This window comes from Cygnus atratus, chromosome 5 (assembly GCF_013377495.2).
Source record: "Cygnus atratus isolate AKBS03 ecotype Queensland, Australia chromosome 5, CAtr_DNAZoo_HiC_assembly, whole genome shotgun sequence".
NCBI classification, from domain to species: Eukaryota; Metazoa; Chordata; class Aves; order Anseriformes; family Anatidae; genus Cygnus; species Cygnus atratus.
The window spans coordinates 26512309-26529051 of NC_066366.1; the positions used below are offsets into that span (position 1 = coordinate 26512309).

The following is a 16743-nucleotide window of genomic DNA, read 5'->3' on the forward strand; positions in this document are numbered from 1 at the left end:
GCACATATGCTTGATGTTAGGCATGAAAATAACCCTAAGCACTTTGTTTCCCCATAGAAAGTAATCTAGTGATGCATGTGTATTATTAAGTGAACAGCTGGCACTTCATATGGTTTAATTAGAAAAGCATCTTCCTAATCACAAAAAAAGCAGTAGCAAGCCTAAAAACAAAACTCCCTCAGAGCTATTCATCTATAGCTTTTAAATTAAAATAGCACAGGATGGCAATAGGAGAGGAACAGTTTGTAGTTGTTATTTTCAATGTTTGCTATTTTCAGTTTAAAGTATTATGAATTTATCATGAGTAAATCTGGTTATTGTCAAATTTTGCACAGCTTTGTCAATTTCTTAAAGGAGGTAGTATATAAAGGGTATAACTTGAATAACATGGCCTCATCTGGCTGTAAACATTCTACTAACAATAGATATCTACAATAAAAAGTACTGTGGAAGAAATTGTTCTAGAAATCATTTTTATGAACTTGAAAAGAAAAAAGATACATTTAATATATTTACTTATTTGCATGTAGTTTAAATGATACAGAACAAGATTACTGTGTTAGAAATCCACATACAATATAAAAACATTTGTTAGACAAATTCACCATTCTGCTCACATTTGTAATAACTGTTTATCCAAGCTTAACTTCAGGTATTTATAATATTTCATACATGAATTCTTGTCAATGTGCAATGTTTCATAAACAACTACACAATGTGAAACCCTGATTTTTGTAGTAGTTTTTCAACACAATCTGAATGTAATAGCTATTTGCATCTTAACACATTGGCTTTTTGAAACACTAGTAATTAAGGCATCTTTGCTGTATAGTTTCTCAATAGTGCAAACAAAAGTCTTTAATTTTGATTAAAACAGAAGAAATTCAATATTTCAAAGTTTTCTTTAACATAAATGGAAGATAGTTGTGCATTTTGGAGTTCTTGTGAAAGAAACACTTAAAAGCTCTTAATGCTGATTACTCCTGTTGGTTCATTTTAACTGGTTCTGCTGTCTTGTCTTCATGATGGTATAATTCAACTTTTTACGCGACGTTGTAGTAAAACACAGTAGCATTTAAATGAATACCTAGTAAGTGAACAAATCCCAAATGCAGCAAAGGCATACAGTTTTCATAGTGCACTTTCACCTCACTGAAGTGAAAGGTGCTCCTACTAGACATTTTTCCACTTCAATGTGAAGTAGATTGTTAGGATTTTGTTAGTGGTTTCATTAAACAGCTTGACAGTTCAGTTCTCTTCCGCCAGTATTTCTCAAAAGGCTTTCAGAAATAGTACATATTTCAGGGATATTTTAGGGGATTGTTTCACCACATAAGCACACCATTTCTCAATCATGTCAGTGTAGTTGTAATAAATAAGCATTTACATCCTAGAAAGAAAAAAAAGGAGAAAGTTTGTCACATTGCTTAAGGCTGTAACATCAACTGTATGTTTGAAGCAGGGCAATCAATCAGGACCATAATACAATAAAATTATGTTACAATAGTTATGTTTAGGCCAAATTTCAGAACGGGTTATCCACAAATTCAGGATTATTTTTAATTAATGCTTTTAAGAACACTCCTTTATGCTAAAAAGCCTACAACCACAGTGGAATTAGTTTCCAAAGCCATCAACTTGATTTTTCTTCTGCTCTCTGCATGCACACCAATGGCAGGAAAGAAAACCATCATCATTTAGTGAGGTTATGTACACAAACTGTGTTTATTAAGGGTTATATCTTCCCCCCACCCCTCTCCAACATTCTTGTACTATTCTTTTTGCTCCCTACTTGTTCAGGTAGGTGTCCTTGGTCACAATCTATCCTGGTATACCTTGAAGAGCAGCAAATGAACAGAAAGGGTACCAGAATCTTAGAGAAACAAACTGGCACTTGCTGTAACTATGTTGACCTACCAGATAAACAGGGCAATCTATAATAAAACCTCCAATTGCTCTACCAGTTGTGAGTTAGAACTCTTTTCTTCTGCATCACATCTGCAACTCCGCAAGGAGTTTGCAACTACCCTTGTAGAGCTGTCAAAATTACAGGTCACAGAGGCACAGCAGTCCCAGGACAAGAAATAACTTATTTGCTTGATAAAACAAAGTGACAAATTCTATACCCATAGAACTGTAGATCCCACAAAGCTCCTGCAGATATAACAAAGCAGGCAATCTCCATGTTCTTTTCAAGTTTACTCTAATCCTAGCTCTAGCCACGTGTCTGGTTTATGTCCTGGCTCATTCCCTACCTTTATTAGGTCATTTTATTAAATCATGCCAGGGAGATGGAGGTTTCCTCACTCAGTGTAACCTTTGGTGCCCAGCCTCAGAAAACCATCGTTATAGAGATGAGTACCATGACCAGCAGGTCATGCATTTATCAGACACCTTTAGGCATAGCATTAAAGCATAGCATTAAGCACAGTCAGATGAAGAAAGGCAGAGGGGGGTTCACTTCAGATGGAACCACTCCTCTGCTCTCCCCAAAGTCACCATTTTCTAAGCACTAGGCCAGCAAAAACTTGCCCCAGTCACCTGACATGCAAATGCAAACAACACTGCTGGGCTCAGATTCTCTATGTTGCATCACCCTTACACAATTGGTACAGCAGATTTTAGAGAAAACATCTGTCCTTCCACAATCTATCTACTCACCTGAACTATTTTCTACATTGTTTTAAAATCTTGCTACTATTAACCATTTTATTAAGGAGATAGTTTCTTTATAAAGGAAAAAAATGATAAAAATTCACTGTTAGCATTTTAAAACCACACAATCATCATCATTTAGCATTCACTCTGGATTTCTGCAAAAAAAACTGGGCAATATACTTGAACATTAGTGAAAAATATTCTAGCAGTAAATCTATTTCTGTCCTTCAATAGTTTAAAGTAAATAACATCCAAAGAGAGGAATACTGCAAATGATATAACTATATTGATTACTAAACACAACTGGAACTGGATTACCTTAGCTATATTACCAGTATATCCTGGAACCAGAGTAAGATGATTCTCTTGTTCCCATAATCCACTTAACAGTTCTTTTAAAATGTGAATATTTCTGAAAAATAACAGATAACAGTTTGTAAAATATATGCTATAGCATAAAATATATATATTTTATGTATTATATTTGTAAAATATGCGATTCGGCAGACTTGATTGTACATATAATACTGTATATAGACTTAGTCTTAACATTGCCACAAAGCTGGATCAATTTTTTTTTATTTCTATAGCATTTAAGACTCGTGATATGACTATTCCATATTTGTTAGAACTGCAGTTAAAAATAATAAACAAAAAAAAAAGGACAACCCTTAAAGTAAGTTTCCAAACACCATCTGTGGCTTGAGAACTGAAGAACTAACTCTACATGCTTTTAAGCTTTGACTTGATGATACTTACGAGTATCTTCTGTAGATAAACTTGATTAGCAGGAATACACCTCAATACAAATTAAGATGAACAAGCTAGAGAAATATTTAAATATTTTCAAATACTATACTCACCTATCATCTGCCCTCTCTGTATGTGAAGATAGTTCTGACCACCATCTTTTAATGACAGCCTGAAGCCAGTTTAAACCAACTATCACATATCTGTAAGAACATATTTTACACAATTTAAATACTCGCAGGTCAGATAATGCATTAATACAAATAGGAAAGCAACATACTTTCTATTCTGGAAGAAAAATCTAGATGAATTCTCAATTTTACACACCCGTCTATGTTTTCATTTTCAAAGTAGTAAACAGAAGCTCTTGTAAGAAGCAGAGATGCTTTGGATGTTTTGCCTGAAAGCTTTCAGGATTTTATATTATAGAACATGCTAAAACCTCGGTGCCATTCTGCTTTACTATTTAGGATGAATAAATCTACGTGAGGGCAAAGCTAGTTCACCCTTATCCTTAACCTTGCATTAGAGTTTTTGCACCACTGAATATTTTAAAGGAGAAATGAAGGTTCCCAGCAACCTTCTTTAGGTAGGTGCTTCCCAAAGGCGGTAGGGCTGGGGGGAGGGAAGAAGAGTCCAGGAACTAAACACCTTTGAACACAAGGGAACCGAATGTCCAGGAAGGAATAATATTAAAAAAAGTATCTGAAACTGATACTTACTCCTCATATTTGCTTTTAAGTAGTGATTTCACTAAAGGCAAAAGATCTACACAGCAGCCAATTGAAATATATGGTTTTTCTTCCTGTAAACTTAAAAAACAAGATGTTTCAGAAGTGCCAGAACTTCAGTGAGGATACAGTAGATTCTCATCCCCCACTTTTGTTTGTACCTGTTCGTAAGCACGGGAAGGCAGTCTACTACTACTCCAAGATCCTGTATCCTAGGAACATCGAAGATAAATAAGTGTTACTAGTAGAACATAGTTCAACCTATGTTTCCATTATGATTTAATATGTAATTATAGCTAAGTTACAAGATTTAAGGAAACCCTAAAAAACTGCAACATCTTTGTGACTGCTACTGCTTTAAGAATATAAAGTAAGAGATTCTCAATTTACCTCACTAGGTAGGCTACCAGTTCACTTATACTTCTCCTTCTCCAAAAGGTTAAAGCTACATTCAGCCTCAGATTCCTGCTGAAAAGAACTTGAGCCATAGTTTCATGGTCCTGAGAAACCTGTATAATGTTTTTAAGAACACAAAAGTTTACTGCAAGTTAAATGCCAGTCACGACACAATAAGCTGCTCTAATATGGTAATGTAGTATATAAAAATATACTTTTCTACCTGTATGTGTGGTTCTAGAAATCTATTTAATAATGGTCTTAAAAATGGAAGTTTCCATTAGAAGGGAGCATAGATTAAGACTACTTTACCCAAAAGCTGCAAGAATAAGGTCTGTAAACACCTAAATAGAGGTATCTAACAGTTACAAAGAGCACTCACAAGTATAAACCTATAGCTCTCACCAACTTTGAGAAGCATTTACGTAGCTGACTATTAATTTCAAGAACTTTATTAATTTGGTTTGGAACAATAAATGTAATTACCAAAGGTTCACTCTTGAAAACACTTGTTCTCAAACTGAAGTTTAAGTACTTTATTCAATTATATCTCAGATTGGAATGAACACCGCACTGCCACCCACATCTCTCAAATCCAGTTAAACAGTCATCTATGGCCAGTGATCTGGTTCTTATGTTTCTCAAAGGAATCTTGCCTTTGTCTTCATTTGTCAACAACCTTGTCTCTGAAGTTGAGAGACATGGATTTGACAAGTGTACCACTCAGTGCTTAAGGACTGGCTGGATGATCATATTCAAAGTGTTTCAGTCAACAGCTCAATGTCTGGATGGAAACCAATGACAAGTGGTGTTCCTCAGGGGTCAGTACTGGGACCAGCACTATTTAACATCTTTGTCAGTGACATGGACAGTGAAATTGAGAGCACCCTCAGCAAGTCTGCCGATAACACCAAGCTGCATGGTGCTGTCTACGCACTGGAGGAAAGGGATGCCATCCAGAGGGACCCTCACAAGCTTAAGAGGTGGGCCTGTGCGAACCTCATTAAGTTCAACAGGGCCAAGTGCAAAGTCCTGCATCTAGACTGGGGCAATCCCAAATGTAAACACAGGCTGGGTGACGAGTGGATTGAGAGCAGCCTCACAGAGGACTTGGGGGTGCTGGTGGCAGCCCTGTCACAAAACACATCTATTTCACTTCAGTATTTGACCTTCTAGCCAGTTTCAGAAACTCTGAAAGCATTTATGGAGCTTCCTTAAGTAATCTCACCATGAACACTCTTATACAATCATTAAAATTACTTTCATGTACACCAAGCTGATACTGCTATTGGAAGTGGTCCCACCTTACCTCACTAGGTTATTCCCGTCTATACACCAACACTTTCATGCTTCCATAAACATGTACGTGGCAATGCATTATACCAACCATGAAACGTAACCCGGTCAAAAGAGTATTTTTCCTTTGGTGCTGGTATAATTTTAACCCAGACTATGCTGTCAGATCTAAATTCCCAGGCTGACAAAGTGGCAGAACAACTACTGTTGGCAACTGAATCACAGTAAACAGATTAATAAAGACTGTAAATCACAAGCCCTGAGCTAATTTGTATGTTAAGAAAATTAATCTAGTCAAAAACTTCCAAAGCTAACTACACAGAAACTACCAGAAACTCAACTTACCTCTGAAAAAAATCCACTATATTTGGATGAGGGGCCTTCTGTTTGAGATGAGCCAGAGTCACTAGAATTCAACAAGTGTGTACGACTGTCGTGCAGTTTTGCTGGCAGATTCCCTGCACAAGCCAGTTCATTTTCTTTATTTGCCATGTCACAGCCCCTTGATTTAGGGAACTGTTTCTTTTTATAACAAGGCTTTGGAGTATAACAACGGACTTTTCTTTTACAATATACTACTTTGAAGACAGACAGGGGACTGGTCACTGTTTTTCCAACTGTTATTCTACAAAAATAAAGCAGTATTTTAGTAAAGGTCACTCTAAACTTAATTCAACACTTTAAGTTAAAATATATCATTATGAATTTAACAGTAAACCTGCAGGTTACTGTTTTACCCCCAGTATATACCTTCACGACATTTATGTTATCAGAAATGAGAGCTACCTCCAATATTGTTTTCCTGCTTTTTTTAAAAATGGAAAGGACTCATTGTTATGGAAGTAGACACAAAAAACAAGTACTGTGAGTAAAATTAAGATCTTCCATTGTGTCTGTCTGGGTGTTGCAATAAATTTAAACTGGTTCTTCCTCCCTCCCGAAACTCAGACTCTTATACAGCAAGGCCCTCCTACCTGTTTGTGTATGAAGCCAGCTGTTTTGGAGATTTCTTACCCTGTGAGAAAGAGAATAGGGAAGAACAAACTATTACTAGAGAGACAAAAAATTCCACAGTTCATGTAAAAAAAATAAAGTCCTGGTTTATCACAGATCCCCTCCCACTCACTCCTCCTATTCTGCAACTGAAGCACAGCTATATTAACATTCCTGTAATTGTCAAGTATTTCACAGTTACATATAGACAGACTAGCTCTGCCACAGCTGTCCTTGGAACATCACAGTCACTGACAGGCTCGTGGTATCTCTGGCAAGAGGTAGGATTGTGACATCAGAGACAGATTCTTTACTTACTAGCAAACTAAAAACTGTGTCTAATATAAAAAGCCTTCTGAAATTTGATGTCAAAACTGCATTTCCTGTCTCTCATACACATTTAAATGTATAATGCCAATAATACAGGCTGGCAGATGCTAGAAAAGATAACAGCTGAAGAATACTCCTCCGCCAAAGCGCAACAAAAATCATGACCAATGTAGACAACACCATCTTGATTATCCTGAATTCATTCATATGAAACAGATAAGCACCTTGATAACACTTAGGCTGTGTAGGACAGTAATATCCTAAATGAATAACAAAATTAATTCAAGGTTGTGCCATAGAGATTCACGAAACCTTCAAAAATTAAGCAACAATTCAAAGATGAATTTCTAAAGATTTTTTTCCTTACAGTAATCTTCATTAAATGAAGCTTTAAAAACACTGAAAATGAGTTGAATTGTGACATTCTGGTCTAATTAAAAAAACAATTCGTGCACTAATTAAAAAAACATTAAGATGTTAAAGTATTTTCATATAAACAGGTACTACAATTACAAACTGCAAGCATTTAAACTTGAAAATGTACACTACTGATGACATTTAAGTTGTGCACATCTGCAAAACACTGCCAAAACAATGACTTCTTTGATAAATGATAAAAACCATGTGAATTTCAATACATCATCTCAATACATCCACAGACACAGAGGATACTTGCATCTTTATCACTGTTTCAAGTGATCTAACGGTAAACTTACCTCCCTACTACTTCCTCTGTACTCCATCAGCCTGCATTAGCAGATTTCTTCAGCAAGTAACAAAGGTAAGAAGTTATGAGAAAGTGTTTGTGGCTTGCAAAAAATCCAGTAAAAGTACCTGTGTTATTAGACAATGTGGCAGATCGAGCCGTATAATAACAGAATGGCAGGTCCACTTCAATGCAGCTATTTCACCTAACCCCATCTGCCACTTTTGCCATGTAAGCTTTTACCAACAGAAAACTCTTTGATAATAAAATTCCTGCTCTGAAACAGTTATTGGCTAGATTGTGGAAAAGAAGGCATGAGCAGAACCACATCAGAACCTATTCCTCATGTGGACAATGATACATATCTGTGCAATCACTGCATGTGTTATAATGTGTATTTTTCATAACATAATCGCTGTTCAAGCTCAAGTTCTACTGCACATGCAAGCATGGAACATGAGCACTACATTTCCAGTTTTAGACTGCTCGGGGCTATGAACTTCTGTTTGAACATTTACTTCAGTTTCAACAGAGGACATGATAAAAACCTTACCTCCTTCATGATCTTTCTAGTGGAAGAAGAAATTCTTTTTCTGGGGAGATCAACGAGACAACCTTCGATATGCAATACTTTCTGTTTTCTAACATTGTGGGCTTCAGAGGCCATAATCTCTCAAATCCCTATTTTCAAGGGAAAGATCATCTTTAGTCATATTTTGTGAAACTTTCTTCAAATGCAGCTAGCAAAACCAGTTAAAACAGTTCAACTATTTACAAGATATACCATAACAGAAATAAACAAAGACATTACTGTTTAGCAAATGTTAGCTGGAGGCCTTTATAATTATTAACATGCTGATAATCACTTCAAAATTCTCACTTAGTTTTCCTCAAAAAGGAAACGACTCCCCTCTCCTCCATGCCCAAGAAACAGACCAGTTGTTTTCAGACCAGCTCAGTATACCTGCACTGTGAGGTTCCACACAGACAAGAATTAAAGCAAAGAATAAGACAAATTATTTAGGAGACACCTTCCTGCTAATCTGTTTCATCTACCACCTGAAGAAAAATAGTAGGTCAAAGTGAGGAAAGACAGCCAAATAAAAATCTGTTTTTCAGGAATAAGATTCACCAGATGAACAAAGGCTAAACAAAATAAGAAGAAAGATCTCCTCTTCACTTGTTGGCAATTTCCCCCCCCAACTTTTCGTCAACATATAACCTGGCTACTGCTTGTAGTAAAGAAGTCTTTGTACCACAATAAACCAGTAAGAAAGTGACCGAAGCACTTGTTTTGAAATATGCAAACATTTCTATAAGAACCAAGCACAGTACTGAGACAGACCAACAAAATCCAAAACAAGTATGTACAATTAAGTGATACAGAAAACCCTTTGCTTGAGATTGGCTTCACAAACTACATCATTGTGGAGCACTATTCTTACCAAAATGTTTCAGCAAAACACCCTACCTTACTTTTAAGAGCATCCACTTATTCTAATTTTTTCCACCCTTAAATGGCAAAGCTCTGGTCCCAACATTAGTGCATCAATTTCTATCCCCCACCCTTAATACCAACAGACCTACCCCTTCTCTCCGATTTAGTAGATTTATCCCATATTAAGAACTTCACTGAGCACTGAAAAATATGGCAAACAGCTGCTTAGTCAGAGATCTTTCAATGCAGTAGCCAAAAGCCATCAAATAAAACAAATAGGTGGCAGGTTCAAAACAAAGTAGGTGGTATACATCTTCACAAAGTTACACAATAGGATACTGTGTAAGCTTAGCAAAATATTAAAATGTTTTTCTTTAACACCATTTTCTTTAGAACAAGATCAATATCCAAGAATCTCATTTGATCTCTCTCAAAAAATAGAGAAGATACACTGACAGAAATCCTTACCCTATAAGAAAGGAACACATAGCCCTCAAACTAACAACTTTGGCAAGCCCCAGCATTATTTAGGCAAGACATTTAGCAGCTGTCTGTCCATACTTCTACAGATACCAGGTTAGGTAAGTCTAGTTCATTAACTTGACTCTGGTTGTTGCAGGACAACCTGCAACAACCAGAGCTAAATCCCATAGAATCGACCTGTCAGATGCTAGAAGTTCCATAACCTTGGTTCCCAGAGAACCGTTTTTGTTACTGTCCCTGTGACACAATGACAGCTTACAGCCCTTTGTGCAGGACATCCAGATGATTTATTAAACAGGCAAGTAAGAAGTCAAACTACCCTCATCTTTCATGCAAAGCAGTGAGCAAGAATCTGATTCCTAATGTATAAAACAGCACTGTTAAACGGGAACATATTTCAATTAAGAGTGACAAATAATGTAAGGGAAGAAACATCTAGCAAGAAATTTTGAAAAAAAACACAAGAAATCAGTATATCAGGATTCAATACTTGTGTCATTTCCTTAAGTTTTTGAGAGTCAAAATACCTGAACTGGAAAGAAAAAATTTTCCTACATATGAATGTGCCCAAAAGAGGAAAGTAAAGAGGATTACACACTGACAAATTTGATGTGAGAACATAATGCCCTCTAGCCTCCCAGTTGAAACAGGAAAAGACAAAACTATCAGTTCTTTCTTCAGAGGCCATGAACAGAGACTCCGAAAGGCCAACAGATGATCTGATATAAAGAAGAACCTGGTGAAATGAAGCAAATCCCTTACATTTGTGCTCAGTTTCCTACCATTTAGGAGAGGTTTCCATAGTTTAACATTTTTTGTGAGGGTCTCTAAAGATGCAGAAACAGCAGTAAGCATAAGCAAAATAAACACTATCATCTCCCCCCACCCCAACTCAAACTGGGTGGTATTCATCCAAAAGTTTTAAGAACTCAGTAAGAAATTGCCATGTTATTAACCAAGGTACAGAACCTCTTCCTTAGAGCTGCCAGCACACCTACAGAAATCACACGTGGAAAATACAGTCAGTATTTAAAGATGGCCCCAAGGAAGATCCAGACTGACATCCCTGTTGTGCAAATTGGCAAACAATGCAATTAAGAATAGAATTAGTAGATACAAATAATATATTGGGAAAGTCAACCTGGCTGCCGAAGGCATGACTTGCCTTGAAAAATTAATGGAATTCTCCAAGATTGTGACGTAGTACAATATGGTTAAAGGAGATCTAAATGACAGATTGTACCCGAGTTTCTGAAAAGCTTCCAGAAGTTACTTACTCACTTAAGTCTTTCAAGGAAGCTAAGCAACCAAGTGATATGAGGGAAAGTTTTTGCATGGAGAAATAGACCACTTATTGCTGTTTCTTAGCTAAGCAGTTCCTATAGTGAAGATCATCACCAGAATCCTGCAGAAAGAGAACTGTGCTGTTTAATGCTGTTTGACATATTCATAAATTGCATCACAAAGGGGATGATATGGTCAGTCTTAATTAAAGTTACACCAGACACTAAAGATGAGGACTAACTAAAGAATTAAAGGACTGTGATGAACAATAACCAGAAGCAATGATTATAGATGAATGTAGAGGAAAGCACGCATGTCTACAGGCATGAGGAAATTCTGGGCTCATACACAGAATTACAAGCTCCAAGCTAATAATAACCACCCACAATAATATCATAATATGACAATTTACTTTAGATCGTTTGGATTGCTCAGTACTCCATATGGATCAACAAATAGTTAGAAAAACAGACACAGCACTGTTGTGACAGCGTGTAGAACTAATTTGTGCCTGTATTTCAAATATGGAGTGCAGATTTTAGTCTCCTTCCCCTCAAAAGGAAAAGAAACAAAACACCTCATCTCAAATAACTTATGATGAAAATAAAAAAGGACTCAAATGTGAGTAAAAAACAATATGGAATACCTTCCATACAATGAGAAATTGAATAGACCAAGACTTTTCAGTCTGGAAAGGAGGTTACTTATAGCAAAGAGGGGAAATAAAGGCCTATACAATGAATAGCTTGGAAAAGTAGCGCAGAGATAGTTCACCATCTTGCCCAATATAGGAATTAAAGGGGTAAATGACACTAGCCAAAGACACTTAGATTCAAAACAAACAGAAGAAGGTGGTTCTTTGTGCATATAATAAAGCTGAACTTGCCACAGGATGTTGTGAACCTAAACGCTTAGAGGACAGACTGCAAAGTCAAAAAAAATACACTGAAAATGATTAAACGCATAAACAATCTACGTAGCCAAGAGCAGGAAACAAATAGAAGAATCTGGTATGTCCAAACCTAATACTGCTATAATGAACTTAGTCCATGTCAAGAAGCCTGCTTCCAAAGGTTTAGCAACACACGACAAAACGCTCATTGTTCAGCAATTAAAAACATATATGCTAGAGAATGAAAGGTACTTTACAGGCCTCTGCAGAACCTGAATTTCTTATCTGATAACAGATATTCTCTAGGAATAGTTAGACACTACCACCCACTGCTATGAGATATATGTGGAGGGTTTTTAAACTGTCACTAGCTATTATTTTATACTGGATCAAACAGCTCATACCTTAATGTCACAAATTCGATGATTCCCTTATGATGAAAACATCTAGCAGAATTTGTTCCAAACAGTCCTTTATCATCTCATTACAGCCAATGAGACTCCTTTGCTTTATATAATTTTAAAAATAAATTAAGGATAGAACGAAAGTCTTCTGAGCTCAGCCTTAGCCCTTTATCAGGCAATCTTAAACCTTGCCGTAAATTGTGACAGACTGCAAATCTGAACAAGAGATGCACAAGTTTAATAAACTCCAATTCTCTCCCTTACATCGGTTGACATCTGCTTAGAGAAGTCACCCTTCCTTATCTCTCTTTCACTCTCCTCAATTTTCAGGAAACAGAAAGACTGAAGTAACAGCAGCCATATATCCTGGTAAATCAGCTTATTCATACCCAGCCACAGATACTACCTTGACAAAGTTTTCCTGATAACTCTAACGCTATTATTTTTTTATTTTTTTTTTAATAAAAAGAACCAACCACCTCTGATCTCTCCCAGATGCAATACACCTTTAAAGTTATACCAGAGGCGGGCAAAGAAAGAGCGCTGAATGGCTTTCAAAGACAGCACTAAATGGCTTTAATGCACGTAACTGTCAAAGGCAAGTATTAACAAATGCTGCCACTCCCTCCCATCGTCCTATGTTTTGGGCATGGCCCCCAGAAAGGGACAAACTTTTCTTCACAGGTTATGTAATCTTCATATATATTAACATAAGATTAATTTCTTAAAGAACAGACTCAAGTACTTTGCATGACAGCAAAGTAAATGTAAAATAGTTATATTTAAGTCATCTGCAATACCCTTTAAAAGAAACATTCCTTCTGTTCTACTCTTTGCCCAAATTCTTGCTTCTTTTTCCTGTAGCATTCCATATATATATATAAGCCATCACAGATGTTCTTGTGATTCTCCCCCACCCCCACATTATACCAAGTGCACATTCTCAAGGATGACAACATTGATCTTTATTCAATGCAGCTGAAAAAGTTAATTAATTGTTACTCCCCAAGGAGTGGACTTCATGCTTTGAAGGCATTCGAAACTGGCATACATCAGGGAACCAGTAAAGGACAATTAATTTTACTCATCATTGTCAGATTTAAAAAGCTTATGAGAAATCTCCAAGAATGGTTTTTCCAGATTTACTTCCAAAAGGGTTATTCATCTAGAAAAATAAGTTAGCACAATCTTATGATGCAGAAGAGATTCAGTTACCTTGGCATGATTTCCTTTAAGTCTGACTGACAAACATTACAGACTCCATCTGTTTCAATTTTAGATGGTTTCCACATCCTTTGAATATGGAATAGCTTTTTTTTCTTTAAATTTTCTTTTTTACATTTATGCTCTAGCAGTTCACTAGGTGTTACTTACTAAATTATCTTAAAAAAAGTGGAATTCAAGGTTTGATGGAATACACTAACACCATGTTTTTGTGCAACACTACAAGGAGCGCCTTATAAGCCAGCAGGACACAAATTTTAGCCAGCAATACCTGTTAGGCCTTTTTTCAAGTTTACAGTTTCATTTGGACAAAAATAATATGAATTAAATTTACAGTAAAGACAAATACTATAAAAGTAGCAAGTTAACTGCTTGAGCTCAGTTTCCAATTACTTACACATCGAATTTGCATGGGGCCTGCTGGCCCAAGCAGCCATAATGAACCTCGGAAAGTGACCACACATCAGAGTTCAGTCAAGTTTACAGAAGATGAATCCAGGCGTGGGTTAAGTGCTCCTTGCACAGCCTGATAACTGAACCTTATTTAGTTCTTGGACAAAACGTTTACATCTGGAAGTAAAATTTACAAGCATGTTAAACTGCTATGAAGTAACACGATTTTAAAAAGTACTAAAATGCTCAACAGTAGTCCTTCACTAACAAAGAGATTTTCTTTACCTGTTGATTTTCATTTATTAACACTCCAGGAAATGAAGCTTGGAAAATTTCTATTGCTACCACTATCTGAGAGTTGTTATACTGGAAATAACGTTCTATCACATTGAAGCTCCCCCATTAATATTGTGAATAAGCTTTAAGAAACTACTCAAAATTTAAACACTGCAATTTTTTTCCCCTACTCACCGCTCAACCCAAAGCTTCAAAAATCCGTAACAAGAACTCCAAATTCAAAGAAAGATGTATTGGAAAAGCCCTCCCCCTGCAAGCTTAAAAGTGACACAGGTACCTCCCTCATCCCCACGCGGCCTGTGACTGCACTTCATAGCAGGTGAGCGCATGACTTTTTACATTACCCTGAAATACACATCCTGCTATTAGCGAGCAGTGACTGGTGACAGTTTATGGATACAGTACATCCATACGCTCGTGTAATACTACATACACAAACGTAAGCAAATATACTATTATAAAAATAAAGCCATTAAGGTATCTTTAAAATATTATTATGTTCTCAGTTATGAAGTTCAGGATTTGAAACCAATGGTGGCTTGAATACAATGAAATAATATTACAGACATTTGAGCCAAAATTATATTCAGTGATAATAAAGTGACAGCTTTAGACTAGAATAGTTTGTTCTTTCAAGCCAGCGAGGCCAGAAAGCCAGCAACCTGCCATCTGTTACGCTTTCATTCCATGGAGCAAGGCTAAGCAACCTTTTTGTCCTTCCCTGTCTGCAACCACACAACAGAAAGAGCAAAAAAGCAGGGGAGCGGGCAAGGCAGCACTCCAATCCCGAGCAGAGAGCTGCTTTGAAGCGAAATGACTTCGCCTTGCTCCCAAGCACGGCGTGTTACAAGAACGAACACACAAAATTACGGAACTACTTCACAGCCTCCGTCTCCTTCGCAGGTTTCACTATCCAGAGTTTCTTTGTGAGCTCCGTACTCAACAGCGTGCCGAGCTATCCCAGCACCGCAGTAAAGGAGCTGAAGACCTTTTAACAGAACAATTAACACAGGACCTCCAGGCAGGCGAGGATTTCTCCCTTCCCCTCTCCCCACGGGAAGGAGGCAGGTCACGCCCAGGCGGCGCGGCTCCCCCGGCAGGCCTCACGCCCAGCTCGCCCCGCTCCCGGCGGCACCCCAGCCGCTCCCGCCTGCCTCTCCCTGCCTCTCCTTCCCACCGCGGGCTGGCTCCGGCCTCCCGCACAGCGCGGAGCCGACCCGGGACCGCAGCCCGGAGCCCCCGGGGACCCCGCGGCGGCGGAGCCGAGCAGGGGCAGCCCCGCTCCCCGCAGGGCCTCGCCGCGGCCCCTCCCCGCCCCCGTTCCCGTTCCCACTCCGGGCCGAGGAGGGGCCCCCGCCACGAGGGACCTCCGCCCGCCCGCAGCCGGCCCCAGCCTCTCCGCGCCGCGGCCCCGGGCGGCGCCCGGCACTCACCCGCCGCTCATGGTATCGGCCCGAGCCGCGCCGCGCCGGAGGAGGAGCCGCGGCAGCCTAGGGCCGGGGCGCAGCGCCCGGAGCCTGCGCCATTCAAACGGCGCCGCGCTGCATGCTGGGCCGCGCCCCGCCCGCCGCACCGCACCGCACGGCACCGCGCCGCCGCCGCACCGCGCCCTCTGCCGGCCGCTCCGGCACCCGCACCAGCACCGGCACCAACACCCGCACCGGCACCGCCCGCCGGCAGGGGGCGCCGCCGCCGCAGGGCACGGGGCGCTCCGGTCCCTCGTGGCCCCCAACCTCTTCCCCTCCTGGTTGGCGCCCCCCCACGGTTGGCTGGCCTCATGCCCAGCCCCGGGCACCTACCGAAAAGCCCCAAATGTGAAAGTTCGCTGGGAAAGGCGGCTGGGTCAGCCGGCATCGTCATCTGCACCTGGTGCTGCTGTCGGGTGCTGCTCAGTGTAGAGAAAGCTTTTTGGTGTGCAGTGTTCCTCGAGTATTTATATGGAACCAGGAACCTCACAGCACTCTCTCTCTACTGTGTCCGCAGGCTACTAGTGACGCAGGGCAGTTATGGGCATGCGATGCTACAGCTGGCAGAGAAATCCATGCTGACTGCAGATTATAGCTGAGTATGAATAACTTCATTGCTCCTGAGGCTTAAGTGTTATTACAATCCTCTCTTTGATCTGGTAGAACATCTCAGGACCTACCTGTGAAGTAAAGCTGTTGAGAAAGATGGACAGTGTTAGTGATAGATGGAGGGAAAGGTGAAATTTGTTCCACATCTCCCCTCACTTCATTCCTTTCCATCATACATTTGGCCCCATAGTGTGGTATTTTGTCACTTGACCACACAACATCCCTGTAAAATTGGGGATTTTACTGAATCCAACCCTGATATAGGCACATAAATTCTGAATTAGCTGAATTTTTTGTACCTAGTGTACCTTACTCTCCGTTTTGGGGGAGGAAAAGGCAGGCTTTGACAAATTGCATCCTTTCTTCATTAAGTTAACTGGACATGACAATTTG

General features: G+C 39.1%; 1 protein-coding gene across 7 annotated transcripts; it reads right to left on the reverse strand.

The window, feature by feature from the left end:
• Positions 1-456: 456 nt before the first annotated feature.
• On the reverse strand, positions 457-15858 carry KATNBL1 (katanin regulatory subunit B1 like 1). Of its 7 annotated transcripts, XM_035539608.2 has the most exons (12): positions 15709-15854; positions 13983-14155; positions 8414-8541; positions 7871-7917; positions 6806-6846; positions 6177-6456; positions 4530-4648; positions 4301-4351; positions 4131-4220; positions 3522-3611; positions 2977-3070; positions 457-1390 (listed from the first exon to the last, which is right to left on the reverse strand). In XM_035539608.2, exons 4-12 carry the CDS (start codon positions 7895-7897, stop codon positions 1358-1360), a joined length of 825 nt encoding a protein of 274 aa, XP_035395501.1. In that variant the 5' UTR covers positions 7898-7917; positions 8414-8541; positions 13983-14155; positions 15709-15854; the 3' UTR covers positions 457-1357. The 7 variants fall into 7 exon arrangements, with proteins under 7 accessions (XP_035395501.1, XP_035395498.1, XP_035395499.1 ...); XM_035539605.2 differs by lacking the exon at positions 7871-7917 and having other exon boundaries at positions 15709-15853; XM_035539606.2 differs by lacking the exons at positions 7871-7917; positions 15709-15854 and adding an exon at positions 15151-15441.
• Between the last annotated feature and the right edge of the window lie 885 nt (positions 15859-16743).

What these genes read in the sequence shown, in the direction of transcription:
- KATNBL1 (XM_035539602.2), bottom strand. Translation starts at nt 8,527, where the DNA reads ATGGCCTCTGAAGCCCACAATGTTAGAAAACAGAAAGTATTGCATATC. An exon ending in CTGGCTTCATACACAAACAG is followed by an intron (nt 6,457 to 6,805) that starts GTAGGAGGGCCT and finishes TTATTTTTGTAG; the next exon opens with AATAACAGTTGGAAAAACAG. An exon ending in CTGGTAGCCTACCTAGTGAG is followed by an intron (nt 4,352 to 4,529) that starts GTAAATTGAGAA and finishes CGATGTTCCTAG; the next exon opens with GATACAGGATCTTGGAGTAG.